Source organism: Paroedura picta, chromosome 9, assembly GCF_049243985.1.
Source record: "Paroedura picta isolate Pp20150507F chromosome 9, Ppicta_v3.0, whole genome shotgun sequence".
Classification (NCBI taxonomy): Eukaryota; Metazoa; Chordata; class Lepidosauria; order Squamata; family Gekkonidae; genus Paroedura; species Paroedura picta.
The window spans coordinates 71,297,013-71,313,531 of record NC_135377.1 but is presented as its reverse complement, the minus strand read 5'-3'; the positions used below and the strand labels follow the sequence as shown (position 1 = coordinate 71,313,531).

At 44.0% G+C, this 16,519-nt stretch overlaps 2 protein-coding genes across 4 annotated transcripts in view; one reads left to right on the top strand and one right to left on the bottom strand.

The window, feature by feature from the left end:
• Window positions 1-16,519, bottom strand: part of WRNIP1 (WRN helicase interacting protein 1) — a 51,936-nt gene that overhangs the window by 25,585 nt on the left and 9,832 nt on the right. Inside the window, exons 2-3 of the mRNA XM_077353310.1 lie at window positions 3,925-4,116; window positions 2,387-2,631 (exon numbers count right to left, since the gene is read on the bottom strand). Of these exons, the coding sequence (XP_077209425.1) occupies window positions 2,387-2,631; window positions 3,925-4,116 (437 nt within the window). The remainder of the gene's footprint in view (window positions 1-2,386; window positions 2,632-3,924; window positions 4,117-16,519) is intronic.
• MYLK4 (myosin light chain kinase family member 4) overlaps window positions 2,560-16,519 on the top strand; it is a 105,857-nt gene continuing 91,897 nt past the window's right edge. For all 3 annotated transcript variants that reach the window (XM_077353308.1, XM_077353305.1, XM_077353307.1), the window contains exon 1: window positions 2,560-2,693. In XM_077353308.1, the coding sequence (XP_077209423.1) occupies window positions 2,638-2,693 (56 nt within the window). In that variant the 5' untranslated portion in view covers window positions 2,560-2,637. The remainder of the gene's footprint in view (window positions 2,694-16,519) is intronic.

The window sequence follows — 16,519 nt, the reverse complement described above, 5'->3', positions numbered from 1 at the left end:
TGAAAGAATAAAACCATATGCTTCCTTTAAAAAATAACAAGGAAAAATCTACACCAGCATTTCTCAACTTTTTTACCATTGAGAAACTCCTGAAACATTCTTCAGGCTTCAAGAAACCGCAGAAGTGGTGTGGTTGTACAGAGTATGTATAAGCTGTATATACACCCTTCTCTAAACTGTACATTATCCCTGGAGAAGAGCCTAATGCTGGGAGCGATCGAGGGCAAAAGAAGAAGGGGGCGACAGAGAATGAGGTGGCTGGATGGAGCCACTGATGCAGTCGGTGCAAATTTAAATGGACTCTGGGGAATGGTAGAGGACAGGAAGGCCTGGAGGATCATTGTCCATGGGGTCGTGATGGGTCGGACACGACTTCGCACCTAACAACAACAACACCCTTCTCAGGGCACCTCCCCCTCCCTCCAAGCCCATCATTGGCCATTTTGGGAGTGGGAGAGCGATTAACAGATTAAAAATATATATTAAAATTAATTAACTCTCATGCATTCAGAAAACCCTTCCAGGGCCATCAAGAAAATCTTTATTGAGAAAGCCTGATCTATACATTATGCCATTTCAAATATGATTAATTGCACTTTAGAGCTCCCTTCAATCTGTTTTAAAGGCAGCTTTTCCAGGCATTTTACTCTTTTCTGGTCACTGAATGGCAAAATTCATATGGTCTTTAAAATCAGGCTGTCACTATCAAAGAGAAGCTCCAGTCCTGAAAAAGAAAATGCTTTAAAGGCCCATGAAATCCATGGGCATCCAATTAATCCAATGCAGCTTTTTCTGGTCTGGCCAGTTTCTAAATCTGGAAATCTCTCTCAAATCTTTTATTACATACAGTGATGGTACAATGTTGAATTCTGTCTGAAAAATATGAAGGAACCTAACAGAGGCAGATTGCAAGACATAATCGTTACAGTGCTGGACTAGGATCTGGGGAACCAGGTTCGAATCCTTACTCTCCCTCAGAAAGGTAATGCTGGACCAACCACTCAGTATTTGAGGCTGACTCATCTGCCTTATAACCCCCCCCCCCCCCAAGTATTAAGTTCAGGCAATCGAATTCTGCTCAGGGTCCCCGCCCCCAGGGAGATAAACTGGCTTCAAGCAGGGCCAGGGCTTTCTATGTATTTATGTGTTTATGTATTTGTATTTCTTCAATTTGTATCCCGCCACTCCCCAATGGGCTCGTGGCGGATAACATAGTCTTAAAACCCCATTAAAACACCCCCATTAAAAGATTTAAAAATCCATAATATGACGGATAATCTCCCAACCTACTTCCCCCATCCCAACTAGGGGCAGCCGATCTCCTCCACTGGTCCCAGCCTCAACCATAGGTCTTGGCCCCGGCCTGATGGAATGCTCTGCCTGAGGAAATCAGGGCCCTTTGGGGTCTCACACAATTCCAGAGGGCCATCAAAATCAAGCTGTTCTGCCAGGCAATGGCAAGAAATATTGGCCTCCCCACATGAAACATCTGCCAGTGGAGACCCCTTCAAACTCTGAGGGACAATTTGGGAAATTCAAAACCAGGAGGTGGGTTTTGATGGTAAGATTGAATTTTACAGGGTGGAGTGGAATAGAAATAAAATACATATTTATCTACTCTTTTAGGATTGTTGTGCAGCTAAAATGGAAGAGGGAAGAAAAGTGAGTGAGATAAAAATGTACTTTATTAATGAAACATGGCCATGTTTTCCAAAGTCTGTCTTTCCAGACTGAACTAAACTGATCTTTCCTCAGATTTTTAAACTCTCAAACCTTCTGGGTGAGTTTGGAAGCGAACAGGGGAGCCTGGCATCTTAACTGAAAACTCTTTGGGATACTAGTTCTTACTGTCCTGAAATGCTTGGGTCAACATTTAAAAAATGGACCCCCGATCCATTCTCAACTGCCTCTCTATGATGTGGACACGATTGTTCCTTTGCTCGTAGTCGCACAAGGCCCCTAGCACATGCCCCTGTTTTGACTGACAGGATCCAGACAAGTTAACACAACGAAGGCCTGGCTAAAGGTTTGTTGTAATATGAGACGCCTGCCATCCACAACGAGGACTGCAGCATACAGAGAGAGGAACCTGACAATTCTCAACTGCAGAACAAATTGAAAGATCCTACGGGCAGCTCCAAAGTTACCCTCCAGGCAGCCAAGAAATTTTAAAAAGCAAAACAGCCTTTGCATTATTTTTTTTTACCACTTAGATTCAGCACACGCACACGTTTTGGGGAGAAGGGGTCTCTTTACTAAGATTTAAAGAAAAATTCCCTCCGACTCAAGTGCTGCTCTACAACCTCTTGTTCGCTTCTGCTCTGGCAGGATGTCAAAGGATTCTTTGGGTGGTGTGTATTAACAGAGTGCCGCGCATGAAACATACTCAGAGGTCTTGCTGTCGCTGCCATTCACTGAGCCAGCGCCTCGCTCATCTGGGCTTAAAATCCGGATCCCCAAGGACTTGAGAGCTCTCGTCAGAATCGCCTCCATCGCCTCCACTGAGAGCTTCTGCAGGACAATAACGCGGCAACGGCTCAGAAGGGCAGAATTGACCTGGAAAGACGGATTTTCGGTGGTTGCTCCAATCAAAGTCACCGTCCCGCACTCGACGTGAGGAAGGAAAGTGTCCTGGCCATGGGAGGGAAGCAGAAGAAATTGGTCCCCATCAGTGACAGCATGAGGCATCCAATGTAAGTGTGTTCTTTCGTAACGGCAACTGTATTTCTCTTGGTTTTTGCTGGCTCACAAATTTGACAGATGTGCTTTTGACAATTCAGCCTGCTTAGCCGAGTAAGAGCTCCATTCATTCCATTTTACTAGCGTATGTTTCAGGAAACTCCTCGGGTATCCCCATCAAGTACCCAAAAACAGTGCTGATATGAAGCAATCATTTTGAGGAGGCACCATTCATTTCTGTCCTTTGTTGTTTCTTTGTTTGGAACACAATCAATCGCCCTATATGCAAAACTACTGAAATCTTAGATTCAAGTGGGTAGCTGTGTGGGTCTGAAGTAGCACAACAAAGTCCAGAGTCCAGTAGCACCTTTAAGACCAACAAAGATTTATTCAAGGCGTGAGCTTTCTTTGTTGGTCTTAAAGGGGCTACTGGACTCTGATTTTGTTGTACTGAAATGTTAAACAGAGAAAGGGAACATTGATGGCTCATCTTCTGCCTCCAACCCCCCCCCCCAAAAAAAAGGATGACTCTATGTTAGGTACTATATAATTCTAATACTGCGTTTGAAACAACAGTTTTTCTTTAGAATTCATGGTCACAAACTTTGGAATATATCTTGTAGATCAATTTGTCATTCCATATCTATTTTATAGTTTCCCATCCTGGCCGTTGCTTTTAGGTTCACTTGCAGTTACCAAATTTCTTAAGGATCCAACTGCAACATATGTAAAATAGCGCTTCCTTTATGTCCTCAAAGCTTCTCCCCAGAAGATGGGGAAATAAGCTTTTGCTGGGTTGACTGGGGAAGGGGGACACGTTAAAAGATTGCAGTGCTTGCCAGATTTCCAAGCTTGTGATTTGTACTACAATGTTGTTAGGATTGCAAACCAAATGATAAGGTGTCAAACTAGAGGAATGCATTATCAATACCGAGCAAAAAAAAAAAGTTTCTAGCTTTAATATTTTGCATTAGGTCCATGCGGTCTTCTAGATCCAAGAATTGGAATTTGATCCGAGGGACCCAGAATTAGGTCCCACTCTCTCTAAACTTAACCTGCTTCCCCAAGACAGGGATACAATGGAACTGCTGCTGATCACCAATGTATACAATTCTGTCCTTTATCCCAGGGCAGCACGATAGGAGACAAATCTGAATCCAAAGAGCACACCTAAGCACACCTAATAAGCAACACATACACAGAAGGAAGCATTCCAAGCACATCTTACAGAAGTTGAGCAAATACCTGCTGAGCCTTATTGAAACGGTGTATTTCATCTATGAAAAGGATGGTTTTCCTCTTGAAGAGCCTCTTTTCGTTCTGGGCTTGGGAGATGACTTCACGGACCTCGTTGGTTTTGGCACTTGTGGCTGATAACGTCACAAACCTGGTCCCTTTCTTCTTGCTACCTTTTGCTATAATATGGGCCAGGGTGGTCTGAAAGAAAGGAAGGTCAGCAGATTGATTTTACTTGGGGAACAGATAGCCCTGGGCTCAAGGTTGTCTGGAGGTAGAACGCGCACTGAAGAGAACCCAATCTTTATCCAATGTATAACCCAAGTAATCGTGCTAAGGAGTTCTTCCAGTTATTATTCGTTTTATTAATGATTGCACACTTCCAGTAGCTGGTGCCTTAGGAATACATTCGGGAGGCACCGTTTGTTTTAATCTTATTGTGAAACATCAAAGGCCTAACTCAGAGCTTGATATGAAGACTTAAGAACATAAAAGGAGCCATGATGGATCAGACCAGTGGTCTATCCAGTCTAGCCTTCTGTCTCACACAGTGGCCAACCAGTTCCTCTGGAAAGCCAACAACAGGGCAGAGAGGCTGAGGCTTTCCCCTCATAAGAACATCAGAAGAATCTTGCTGGATCAGACCTGTGGTCCATCCAGTCCAGCTTCCTTTCTCACACAGTGGCCAACTAGTTCCACTGTAGTGCCAACAAGTGGTTACATGTCACTTCCTGGTATTGGGATTCAGAAGTTGACTGTTTTTGATTGTGGAAGTTCTCATCAGTCAAGGAGAAAAAATCCTCTTTGTCTACTCTCTTCGACTCAGGCAAAACCCCTTTCATGTTCCCTTGGTAGCCTCTTTTCTAAACTAAAAAATCCCAGATTCTTCAGCCTTCCTCATAGACAAGGTGCTCCAATCCCCTAATCACTTTGGTGACCCTCCTCTCGACTTTTTCCAGCTCTGCAATGTCTTTTTTGCAATTCAGTGACCAGAACTAGATGCAGTATTTCAGATGAGGCTGCACCACAGATCTATACAGGGGTATTATCATATCAGATAATTTATGTTCAACCCGTTTCCTAATAATCCCTAACACAGTTTGCCTTTTTCATTGTTGTATCACACTGGGTTGACCTTTTCATTAAACTGTCCACTATTTCTCTCTCAGCCTCAGCAAGTTCAGACTTCATTCGTGTATACTTGAATGTTTTTGTCCCAATGTACATCATCTTACAGCTACTTAGCTTGTGTATGTTTGCAACATCTAGCCATATAAGCATTACACGTATCAGTAGTATATTGTGTAGACATAATTCTAATAGACATGCATCCTAAATGTATATGTACGTTCTGTTAAATGATTTCCTGGTTGCTTAACGCTTGGCCTACACAAATGAAATCTAATGCCTACACTTTATTGGCTGCCGGACAAACTGTTGATTTATCTTAAAGGGTGGTTATTTTGGTTTCCTCTCTTTGCCCTCTTGATTGGACACCTTATTTATATGTCAGATATTATTTATGGACGGTTTGGGGGTAGGTCTTATTGCAGGTCTCAACAGTCCGGGTTTTGTCAAGCCAAACGTAGCCACCAGCCACCAACTGTGGTCTGCCATTACTTTCCACCACCAAATTTTGTGATTTCACCTTCCCAAAGCGTGATAGAGTCCCAGCAGGCCACTACACAAGGATGGTGAGCTGCATCTTAGACAGCTGGCTATATGTTGTGCATACCCTCCCGTGTTATAGGAAACTCATTTTAGGTAAAATATGGTGCTTACGGGAAAATTTAACCTCAGAGTGCTGAAGAAGAATGGATAATATCAAAGGGGTACCTATCAAAGGGAAGTCCTGCCTTAAGAACCTTTGGAATTTCTCAGAGAAAGCAAACAAATATTTAAATAATGCGAACTGGTAGATATTGGTATACTCGGGACGTTCAAAAGGCTTGTGACAAGGTTCCTCAACAAAGACTCCTGAGTAAGCCTTGTGGACATGGAATAAAAGGAGAGCTCCCAGAAGAGCTACGGATCCTTCAAGAGTTGGAATCCCTGCCCACCTGCCTATCTACCTATGTAAAAGATTCATTGTTCCATACAGTCACCAACCGACCCTCTAAATCAGGGAGAATGGGAGCTCATACTTAAAAGTTTCACATTACCTTTGGGCTATAAAAGTATCACTGTCAACAAGGAGAAATAAAGAAACAGGCCAACAACACAGACCATATGGCAATCTACCCAATTTGTATCCTGCCCTTCATCAAACCAGCTCAGAACAGCATTCAGCATTCATTCAGGAAGAACACTAGTCAGATTCTGTGGAATAAAATGAGTGGGTGACCAAAGTGGAGGAAAAAGGCAGCTAGAGAATCCCCCCAAAGCCCTTCCATTATCCAGCCAAACTCGTCTCTATTTGTTCAAGGAACTACAGCCAGATAAATGTGAGTGAGGCTATGGGGAGGGGGAGCGGGGAGACATTCTTCAGCCAAGTAGGAGAAATTTCCAGAGCAACAGGTGTCGAAGAAACAGCCGTTAGGATAATAAATGCTTCAGCAGTGCTCAAGGAAGTAGCAAGAAGTCTTTTAGAATGTGTGGAGATGGTAGCGAGGGGAGATATGCAATATTTTAGAGTTTGACTCAAACACCATGAGTTGGTCCACCCTGCAGCCTGCAAGACCCAGGTCTACAAACCAGATAATGCTTTCAGGTTTCAGTTTTGTAAAGTACGACTTGGGAGAAATCTGTTCCACTTAATACTTCTGGTAAGGCCTTGGAGGAGGAGCGTGTCTCTTGGCTTAAGTGGCACTTAGCACTTAACACCCATTCAGGTTACTTGTCCCGCCCCTGAGTACCTCCTCCTCCAACTGGCTTGACTATCCAGCAGCCGGCCAATCGCCTTCCGTCCCCCACCCGACCACCCCCTCCTCCTTCCACATCTCTCTGAGGTTTGGAGGCTGCAGATCTCTGCTGCACGAGAGTTGCACCTGCCGGGTGAGTTCCCTAAAAGCTGCCTGCAGCCTTTCCAGGTCCTGGGGGGAGGCAGTCCACAGAGCTCTTCCACTCCAGCCCCCTACTCTAGCGCCCGTTGTATTCCTGAATGCAATTCCTGAGCTTCCAGGGAGGGCGGCATATAAATAAATAAATAAATAAATAAATAAATAAATAAATAAATAAATAAATAAATAAATAAATAAATAAATAAACAAACAAACAAACAAACAAACAAACAAACAAACAAACAAACAAACAAACAAACATGGGGGCTCACACAGACATACTGCAGACCTTTGACTACCAAATCGTATAATCCCTGTATATAGCGAAACCAGCTTGCACACATTAAATAACACAGTACAACTATAGTGTAATCCTAAACAGAGACCACTTTCTAAATCCACTGACTTCAGTGGATTTACAAGGGTATAAATCTGTTTAGGAATGCACTGTTAGTCAAACAAAAAAAGTTTCCTCATAAATCAGGGATGACCAAACTGTGAGTCTTTAGATGCCCTTGCTATATAATTACCACTGGCCCCTGCCAATATACCAGCATGCTAGCATGGAGACCCAAAGTTTGGCCACCCCAACCATAAATAAAAGGAGACAGAAGGTGGAGACAGAAGACAATAAAACTATTGCGTTAAGTTACAAGGTGGCTTTACCTGTCAGTACAACCACAATCAGATATTTGACCGTTATGGGTAAAATGACATTGTCCTACATCTGTAATAATAAAGCAAGGCAACTGTGAGAAAAAACCTGAAATAAAGTTCAAGTTTAATCTGGATTTTGCACAAGGCCAAAGAAATTCTGAACCCATGTAGGTTCAAATCTCACTCACTTTGTACACAATCTAAAATGGACATTACAGAAGCTATGAGGTGAGAGAGAGAACAGGGAAGGCAGAGAGAGAACTGACTTCTAGACCAGGGGTAGTCAACCTGTGGTCCTCCAGATGTTCATGGATTACAATTCCCATGAGCCCCTGCCAGCAAATGCTTTGTAATCCTTGGAATTGTAGTTCATGAACATCTGGAGGACCACAGGTTGACTACTCCTGTTCTAGACTGAAGAATATAAAGTTTTCCATTCTGGCTTCTGGTATAAATTCAGCCACCCACAATCAAATAAGAAGGGGGACGCCAGGATTAAACTGAAGACTGGTAGTGTGTAAACTTTATGCTCCTGCATGGTCTTGTATTGGGAAACCTGCTAGACTAGACTTTCTCAACAAGGGTTTCATGAAACCCTGGAGTTCTTGGCAGCCCTGGAAGGGTTTCCTGAATGGGTAGGAGTTATTTATTAATATATATTTTAAAAATGTTAAACTTTTATTGGGTGATATGACCATGCATTGTCATGTTGACCCGCCCATCCCTTCCAAAATGGCCAATGATGGGCCCGGAGGGGGTGGGAAGGGTAGGGGCCCTGGGTGGACATGTACACAGCTAAGCTTCCCAACCATATTCTGCACAAACATGCCACTTCTGGGATTTCTCAAAGCCTGAAGAATGTTTCAGGGGGTTTTCAATGGTAAAAACTTTAATACAGAATATCCTATAGTCCAGGTTCTTTTTATACAAAAAGAAAGAAAAGAAAGAAAAGAAAGAAATCTTCAAAAAAGAAAAAATTCCCTCCACCCCACCAGCAGTTGGTAGCTTTACAGTACAATATGAACAGAATTGCCCCTTTCCAAGTGCATTAAAGTCAATAGGTTTAGAAGGTAGGATTATACCATTTCTTTATTCAATTAGCAAGAGATTCAAAGAAAAGAAATACCAAGATACAGTTGGGGCAACCAAAACACAACGTGGAGGATTAATAAATTAAAATCCAGATGATTAATCAACTAAATTTTTTCTACTAATAGCTAGAACTAGTAAAACAGGAAAGATGATGGTCCAACTTCTAGGACTAGAAAGTAGAAAAGCAATACTATAAAGTTAGTAATGTACTTTTTGTAGGTAGGCCGACAGGCCAATATGGGGTTACTGCAAAACGACCTCTAAAGGCCCATCACACCTAACATGCAGGAGTGGTTTAAGGACTTGTGGGGCCAGTAGCACCAGAGCCAGTTAAAGGATTTGCGGAGTCCTAGCAGAGAACAACTGCACCGGGAGCAACCAGACTGAGGGTGGAGGGGCCCTCCATAGTGGAAATCGGTGTCACTCCGAGTGTTCTTAAAGAAGGAAAGGGGGAAGGGGAGAGAGGTAACGGCCCTGGTCCATGGGGGGGGGGGGGATATGCACTGCACAGGTCCCTTGGAAGTGCAGGGCCAGTAGCATGTGCTACATGGATAAACCAACCCTGACAACAAGCGAACATCCACTAACACCACCCCAAATGACATCCAGAGAATGGAAAGAAACTCTTCATGTTGTTCTAAACCCATCAGCAGAGAACCAGAAAGCTGCCTCCTCCAACTTCTCCCTCCCTCTGCTGACCCAAAAGCCAGAGATCCTCAGCAGCCAGTGTGGGTAGGTGGTGACAGGCTTAAACACTGCCTGGAAAGATATTCCAAAAGATCAGGATTACCGCAGCAGGTGCTCTGAACATGATCCTCTCCTAGATAGAGATTCTGACTCATTGGGGACTATTCAAAGGAGTAACAGGCTAAATATTTTTTTCCTTTGCTGGCAGCTCTTTCCCTTTCATCGGTCTAGAGGAAAATTTGCTCGAAGTAAGAAAGCAGTGGCTAGCAGGAATCTGGAATAAAAGGCCAATAGAGGTCCCAGGCCAAATTCTTCTCCTCCTAGGGAAGGAAAGCCAAGCCACCCATATAGATTGCTTTGCTTGATGAGCATGGGATAACTCGCCATGTGAATGAGCTACCACACAGAAGACCAAACATCACAGACCGAACTTCGTAGAACACAGGATGCTTTGGAGCACAGTCAGATTACACATTCAGTTGACAATGATCAAAACTCAAAGTGGATGCAATCTGGGGGCGTAACACTTCCAGGAGAAACGGAATTCTCCCAACACATTTATTTATTGGCTTTATTACCCACTGCTAAGAGCCTCTTGTGGCGCAAAGGGGTAAGGCAGCAGACATGCAGTCTGAAAGCTCTGCCCATGAGGCTGGGAGTTCGATCCCAGCAGCCGGCTCAAGGTTGACTCAGCCTTCCATCCTTCCGAGGTTGGTAAAATGAGTACCCAGCTTGCTGCTGGGGGGTAAACGGTAATGACTGGGGAAGGCACTGGCAAACCACCCCGTATTGAGTCTGCCATGAAAACGCTGGAGGCCGTCACCCCAAGAGTCAGACATGACCCGGTGCTTGCACAGGGGATACCTTTACCTTTTACCACTGCTCTCCATAAACGTCCCATGGCGGTTGTTCTCCAGTTTGGATTTTAGATGCAGGCACAGTTCTCCTTGTTGCTCACATTATCAGCTGACTGTTCCTAGAGAGGCAGGATTTTGCCCACAGCCCTTTGTGCACTGATCACATCCACATTCGATCACTCAGTGCTGCCCTTCATTCAACTGGTGAAGAACACAACACAGGTTACTAGCTGGAGCATCCCACAATGCTGAACCAATGGCATGGGCTTCCCATCCCGGTCCCAAGGGCTGGTTACTATTCTTCAAACCCTAAACTACATGGGATCTGGATACCTGAAGGAATAACATGTTGTTAAATGTAGTTGTTGTCAGTGGAGATCTTCTCTAGTGGTCCTGCTCTGTCTACCCTAGTTTTTGGAGACAAGGGTGGTTGGTATCAGTAACAAGCCCTTCTAAGTCATGGCACCGCAAATGAGGAATGTCTTGCCCTCAGACATCCGCCTGGTACTATGTGTTCTGAGCTTTTGCCCCCAGGTATAGTCCAGGGATGGCCAAACTGTGGCGCTCCAATGTCCATGGACTACAATCTCCATAAGCCCCTGTCAGCACATGAGAACTGTAGTCCATGGACATCTGGAGAGCCACAATTTGGCCATCCCTGGTATAGTTATTTGCCTGGGCCTTTGGCTGCATTTTTTTCAAGACTTAGTATTTCTCTCATTTGTAAATTACACGTGGGCTTATATAGCCCACTGGTTTTTAGATCTGTTTTTATTTGGTGCACCATATAGTTAGCTACTAGGCGCTATGTATAGATATAGGCCTGTATGCTGTGTTTTATTTATGATACTGCCTTGCTGTTCATGCTGATCTGAGCTTATGGTGTCTTTGGGGCAGAGGGACGGATGCAGCTGCAGCCTGTCAAATCAGACCTCAAGCCGAATAGTAAGAGACCTCCCTTAACCCGTAGGGTGATGTAATATCTGAACTGAATCTGAACTGAATCTGAACTGAAACTTCTGAATCTTTATCTGTCCAGAATTCAAAGTCAATTTAATTTTAAAACACAAAGTAGAATTATATTATGGAGATAGGCTGACAGCACAAATTAGAAGCTATGACGGATGAGTAGCTACGATGACTAGCTATATTGGGTCAACCTACTTTCTTTTTACATGACGGCCAACTAGATATCTCTCCCATCCAAGAAGACAGGACATGGAAGTATATAATGCTACTAGAACTGACATCTGTCATAAGGTGACCAGATTGTCCCACTTTTGGGGGGACATCTGGGGGTACCTGGCAAATTGTAATTATGTTGAAATTAAAAATATATAGATTACAATACTATTTTTGTGTTCTATGCATTCTATGAAGCTTTTTGTTGCTCCATATAGACCAAATTTTTAATCAAGACCCCCCCTCCCCGGTCAGTGGTGTCCTGCTTTACCAATGTTAAAATCTGTTCACCTTAATCTGTCTGTATTATAAGGAATATTATTTCTTTTAGATTTATTGTTGGCTGAAGTTTTATTTTTTCATGGTTTGCTTCCCATGCTTCAATGTGCAATCCATTCCTAAAGCATATTTGCACACAAGAGCATTCCACGACAAACACAGGTTCTTACTGTAAGGTATCAATGTAAATAGACTGCAGTCTTAATTACATACAACAGGTGTAAGGCACACTTGAGGCTTTATAAACCAAATGCATAAATAGATTGTAAATGGAGAGGATTTTTTTTTTAACCATATGATATACAGCAGTGAGCATTCTCCATTCTGCCACCTTCACTCTTAGAAATAAACTGTTGGACTTTTCCCCCTGGTTATCCAACATGCTTCTCCCTGTCTAGTTTTCTGTCATCTCTAAAGCATTTTATGGAATCCATCTTTCTTCCTTATCCGGCATGTAAGGGTTAAAAGAATCCCAAGTTAAAAAGAAGGCTGTATACTTGGAGTTGTCATCCAGCTGGCTCCTGGGAAGGAACGCTATGGCAAATCTAGACAGCATCCTAAAAAGCAGAGACATCACCCTGCCAACTAAAGTGCATCTAGCTATGGTCTTCCCAGTTGCAATGTATGGCTGCGAAAGTTGGACCATAAAGAAGGCCGAGCATCAAAGAATTGAGGGTTTTGAACTCTGGTGCTGGAGAAGATTCTTGCGAGTCCCTTGGACTTGCGATCCCCAACCTGTGGGGATCTCCCAACCTCATGGACAAACAGCTTCATACAGCATGCCGCTGCCTTACCAGTCTGCGCCACAAGAGGCTCTTAAAAACAATATAACGAACCCCAAATCTCTGCCCCTTCCCCCTTGAAAACAGCAACCTTTCAAACCTCTGAAAAGCCTGGACAAAGGGGCCCACCTTGCAGCATCTCTTGAAGGAGGGGCCCCTCATCTCTTTGGGGAGCCCATTCCACAGTGATAGAGCCACAAGGGGAAAGGCTTGGGTTCTGGTCAATGTCAGAAGGACCACCCCAAGTGGTTGGATAGCCAACAGATGTCTGCCTCATTACTTGGCACCATAGTAATTGGCACACCATCGTGTGCCATAATAATTGGCACACAGGGACATGTGGAACAAGACTCTCCAGAGGTCCGTGGACTACAATTACCATAAGCCACTGCTAGCATGCTTGCCCAGTGCTGGCAGGGACACATGTTAATTGTCAGCCAATGATAGTAATCATGAGACAAATACTCCATGTCCTTTGGGGCTGTAATGGTTCTTTGCCACCCACAGACCTTCAGAGCCCTGAAGGAATAGGCTACCATAGGGATTCCCATCCAAGACTCCCTGAAACACTGGTGCTCTGTGAGAGCTCCCCGGGTCTTTCTCCTATATCTTGCTTGAATGGATTTAGCCACAAGTTATTCCTGGCATTGCCACAATAGCAGGGAACTAGTCACTTCCATTGACCTAGAGCTGGTGTTCTTGTGTGGTTATCATGCCTGAGAAAGGGGGAGAAGGCTGGATTCCTACTTCTGCTTCAAACCACATATTTTCTCTTCTCCCTTCAGTCCTCCTCGCGCATGACAGGGAGGGGTGGACAGCTGACCACTTCTGGCCCAGGTCTGGGGCTTCTCGAAGACTGAAAAATATTTCCGGGGCTCCTACATGATCAAAAGGCTGGAAAAGGGTGGGTTAGGAGAACTGCATTTATTACAGTGGGATTTTGCCAGCTGGGAAGGAGTTGGGGTTGCTAAATCACCAAGAAGCTAGCTGCTGCATGCATTTTGCTACCCCTACTCCCAAGGGCAATGTGCATATTTAAAAATATTTGAGTCGGTATGCCATTAGATCAGGAGTAGTCAAACTGCGGCCCTCCAGATGTCCATGGACTACAATTCCCAGGAGCCCCCTGCCAGCGAATGCTGGCAGGGGGCTCCTGGGAATTGTAGTCCATGGACATCTGGAGGGCTGCAGTTTGACTACCCCTGCATTAGATGAATTTGTACAGTGGGTCAGTATCAATACTCCCATATTCCCGTATTTAAATTGGGAGGTGAGGTTGCACAGACTCGAAACTGGAAGATGCTAGCAATCGATCACAATCAGTCAATTGTTGGCTTATAGACATGACCCCACCCTGCATACCATATAAGATGGGATATGGCAAAATTAAAGATGTCATATGAGTATAGGCCTAAATGCCACAATTCTCTTAATTCAAACAAAATAGCAGAAATGTGGAGCATCACCTTGCTCCATTTCTGCACAGTGGGCAAAGTACATAGCTCGCCTGCCTGCATCTCCTTGTACATTTCCATTTTTGAGATTGTGCGAACTGGCCCCAAGAGTCCCTTTCTGAGATGAGATTTCATCTGGGGATTTGCCGGCACATAGTTCATGTTCCGCTATACCAACTGGTGATTGAGATTGCTGCAAAAAAACAAATCCATTAAAGAGTAACCGACACCTTCACATGCTATCCTATTACCAGCGCTCAAGTTGAACTGGCTCAATAACGATGGTACCGATAGCTATGAAAAAGGGGGCATCATCATTTGATTGACAGATGGGCAGAAATTCCACTAGATTAACTTGGGGATAAGGTCACTTAATTTTAAAGGAACCAGAACCTTCAGAGCAGTGTCTTATCACAAAGAACACTTTCCTGGAAGCAAGTTCCACTGAATAAAATGGGACTTGCTTCTGGACTTAATCTACTAAGGATTGCTCCTAAAGGTCTCTGTCATGTGCTAAGGCCCTGGTCAGCAACTATTTTTTTTACTGAGACATGCACTGGAAGTAGGCTGAAGTTCGTTGTTAACCCTGCCCCCCTCCAAAAACGCATGCTATTATTTACATCACTCTTCATCTTCCAGATCCCCCAGAAAGTTTCTCCTCAAGCACAAATTTGAACCTGGGTATGTCTAGGCCAGGCTTTCTCAACCAGGGTTTCGTAAAACCCTGAGGTTTCTTGACAGCCCTGGAAGGGTCTCTGAATGTGCGGGAATTAATTGGTTAATTGGTTATATATTAATTGGTATATATATTGGTATATATTTAAATTTGTTAAACGTTTATCAGGTGATATGAACATATATGGTCATGTCGACCACCCCCAAAAGGCCAATGATGGGCTTGGAGGGGGTGGGAAGGGGAGGGTCCCTGCGTGGATGTGTACACAAGTATGCTTCCCAACTATATTTTGCACGATCGTGCCACTTCTGGGGTTTCTCAAAGCCTGAAGACAGTTTCAGGGGTTTCTCAATGGGAATAAAAGTTGAGAAAGGCTACACTAAGCCTAGATCAACCCTCTTACCACCGTACCACACAGAACCCCCATAAACAATTTATGACTTCTTGAAATGCTGCTTTCCGGTTTGCGGTTCGACTGAGTGACTAATATCATCCTTGCAGGTATTTCGGGAACAAAGGCATACTCTTGTGGTCATGCTGTCACCAAATGGCATTGCCACGGTGCTGCTGCCCAGAGCTGTACGTGTGTGGCAGGAAGTCCCATGAAATTACAGTTATATAAAAAAAGGAATAGCCAAAGTCTCTAAATTTACCTGTGCTAATCTCCGTGACTGAGTGACCTCACCTTATCATCCTGCTACCCCTCTGAACATGCATACAAAGAACAGCTGGACATATGGTATATGCACTCTTTACAAATGCCCACTAGCAGCATGTCCACCCCAAAACTAGCAAAATAAACAGCTCTGCAGGAGCTCACAAATCCATGGGGGGGGGGGCTTCATAACCCCATGTGATTGACCCAATACACAAGTTAAAGACCACTGGTATAAAGAGTTGGAACCATGTGCTAACACATAAACATTCGTGTGAACTCTACACAAATCATTCTAGTGTGTTTTCCGTGGTGATATATATTCTGGAGTATTGTCATCATAAAGGAAGCACAATTGGGGGGGGGGGCGGTTTCCATTCTAGGATCAATTGAGTTGGTAGCTGGCCTCAGAGAACGGCTCCTTCTTATATTTTAACCAGCTATATTACACAACTCTTATTGTTGACTGGCACCCAGGAATAGAAGCTGTTCCTTCCAGCGACGCACACGTGGAAGATCAAGTTCCATTCAGTCCCATGTCAGTATTCCAGAATTAATTCCTTTGATTATCCTCTTCCATTACTCCATGGAACTTGTACCTGATCACACTCTATCCACTTGCTTCCTGCATTGGAAGCAGTGACATCCTGTTTCATTCATGCAGACCAAGAGAAAGATAAGAATGACACACAGTCTGAACTACCGGTACTAAACTGAAATTCAACCTTCCAGTCAACCTTAGCCTTGGTTCTCGATACATACAGATAGGGCCATCATCATATTCTTTCATCTCTTAAAGATGTCACTGACAACCACAGTGGCAAGCCAGAAGGGTCAATAAATACTACAGTGAAACCGCATCTCCATCTGTGAGAGGCTACGGGCTAGAGCATGCTGGTCCTTTTGTGATGAACAAGCAATCCGAATAAAGCAGGGGTCCCCAATATGGTCCCACCAAGTGGATGGGGCCAGGTGGGGATTTTACCAACTTACTGAAGATGTGATTGGATTTGCAGATTTTTACAATGTTGCCTTCAGAGCACAAGCATGTATACTGAAGTTAAGGCATGGCAACCATTTTGTGGTTGGCTCCGCCCCTTTCAGCAGCCATTTTGTTGCTACATCTGTCATGCCATTCCCGAATTATAAATGGACCTGCAGGTTCAAAAAGGTTTGGGACCCCTGCAATAAGAGATTATTAAGAAAGGACTCCAGACACATTTAAATTGTTTAAAAAGTTCAAAACAATGGCCTGGTATGTCTGCCCAAGGTCTGAACTTCAAA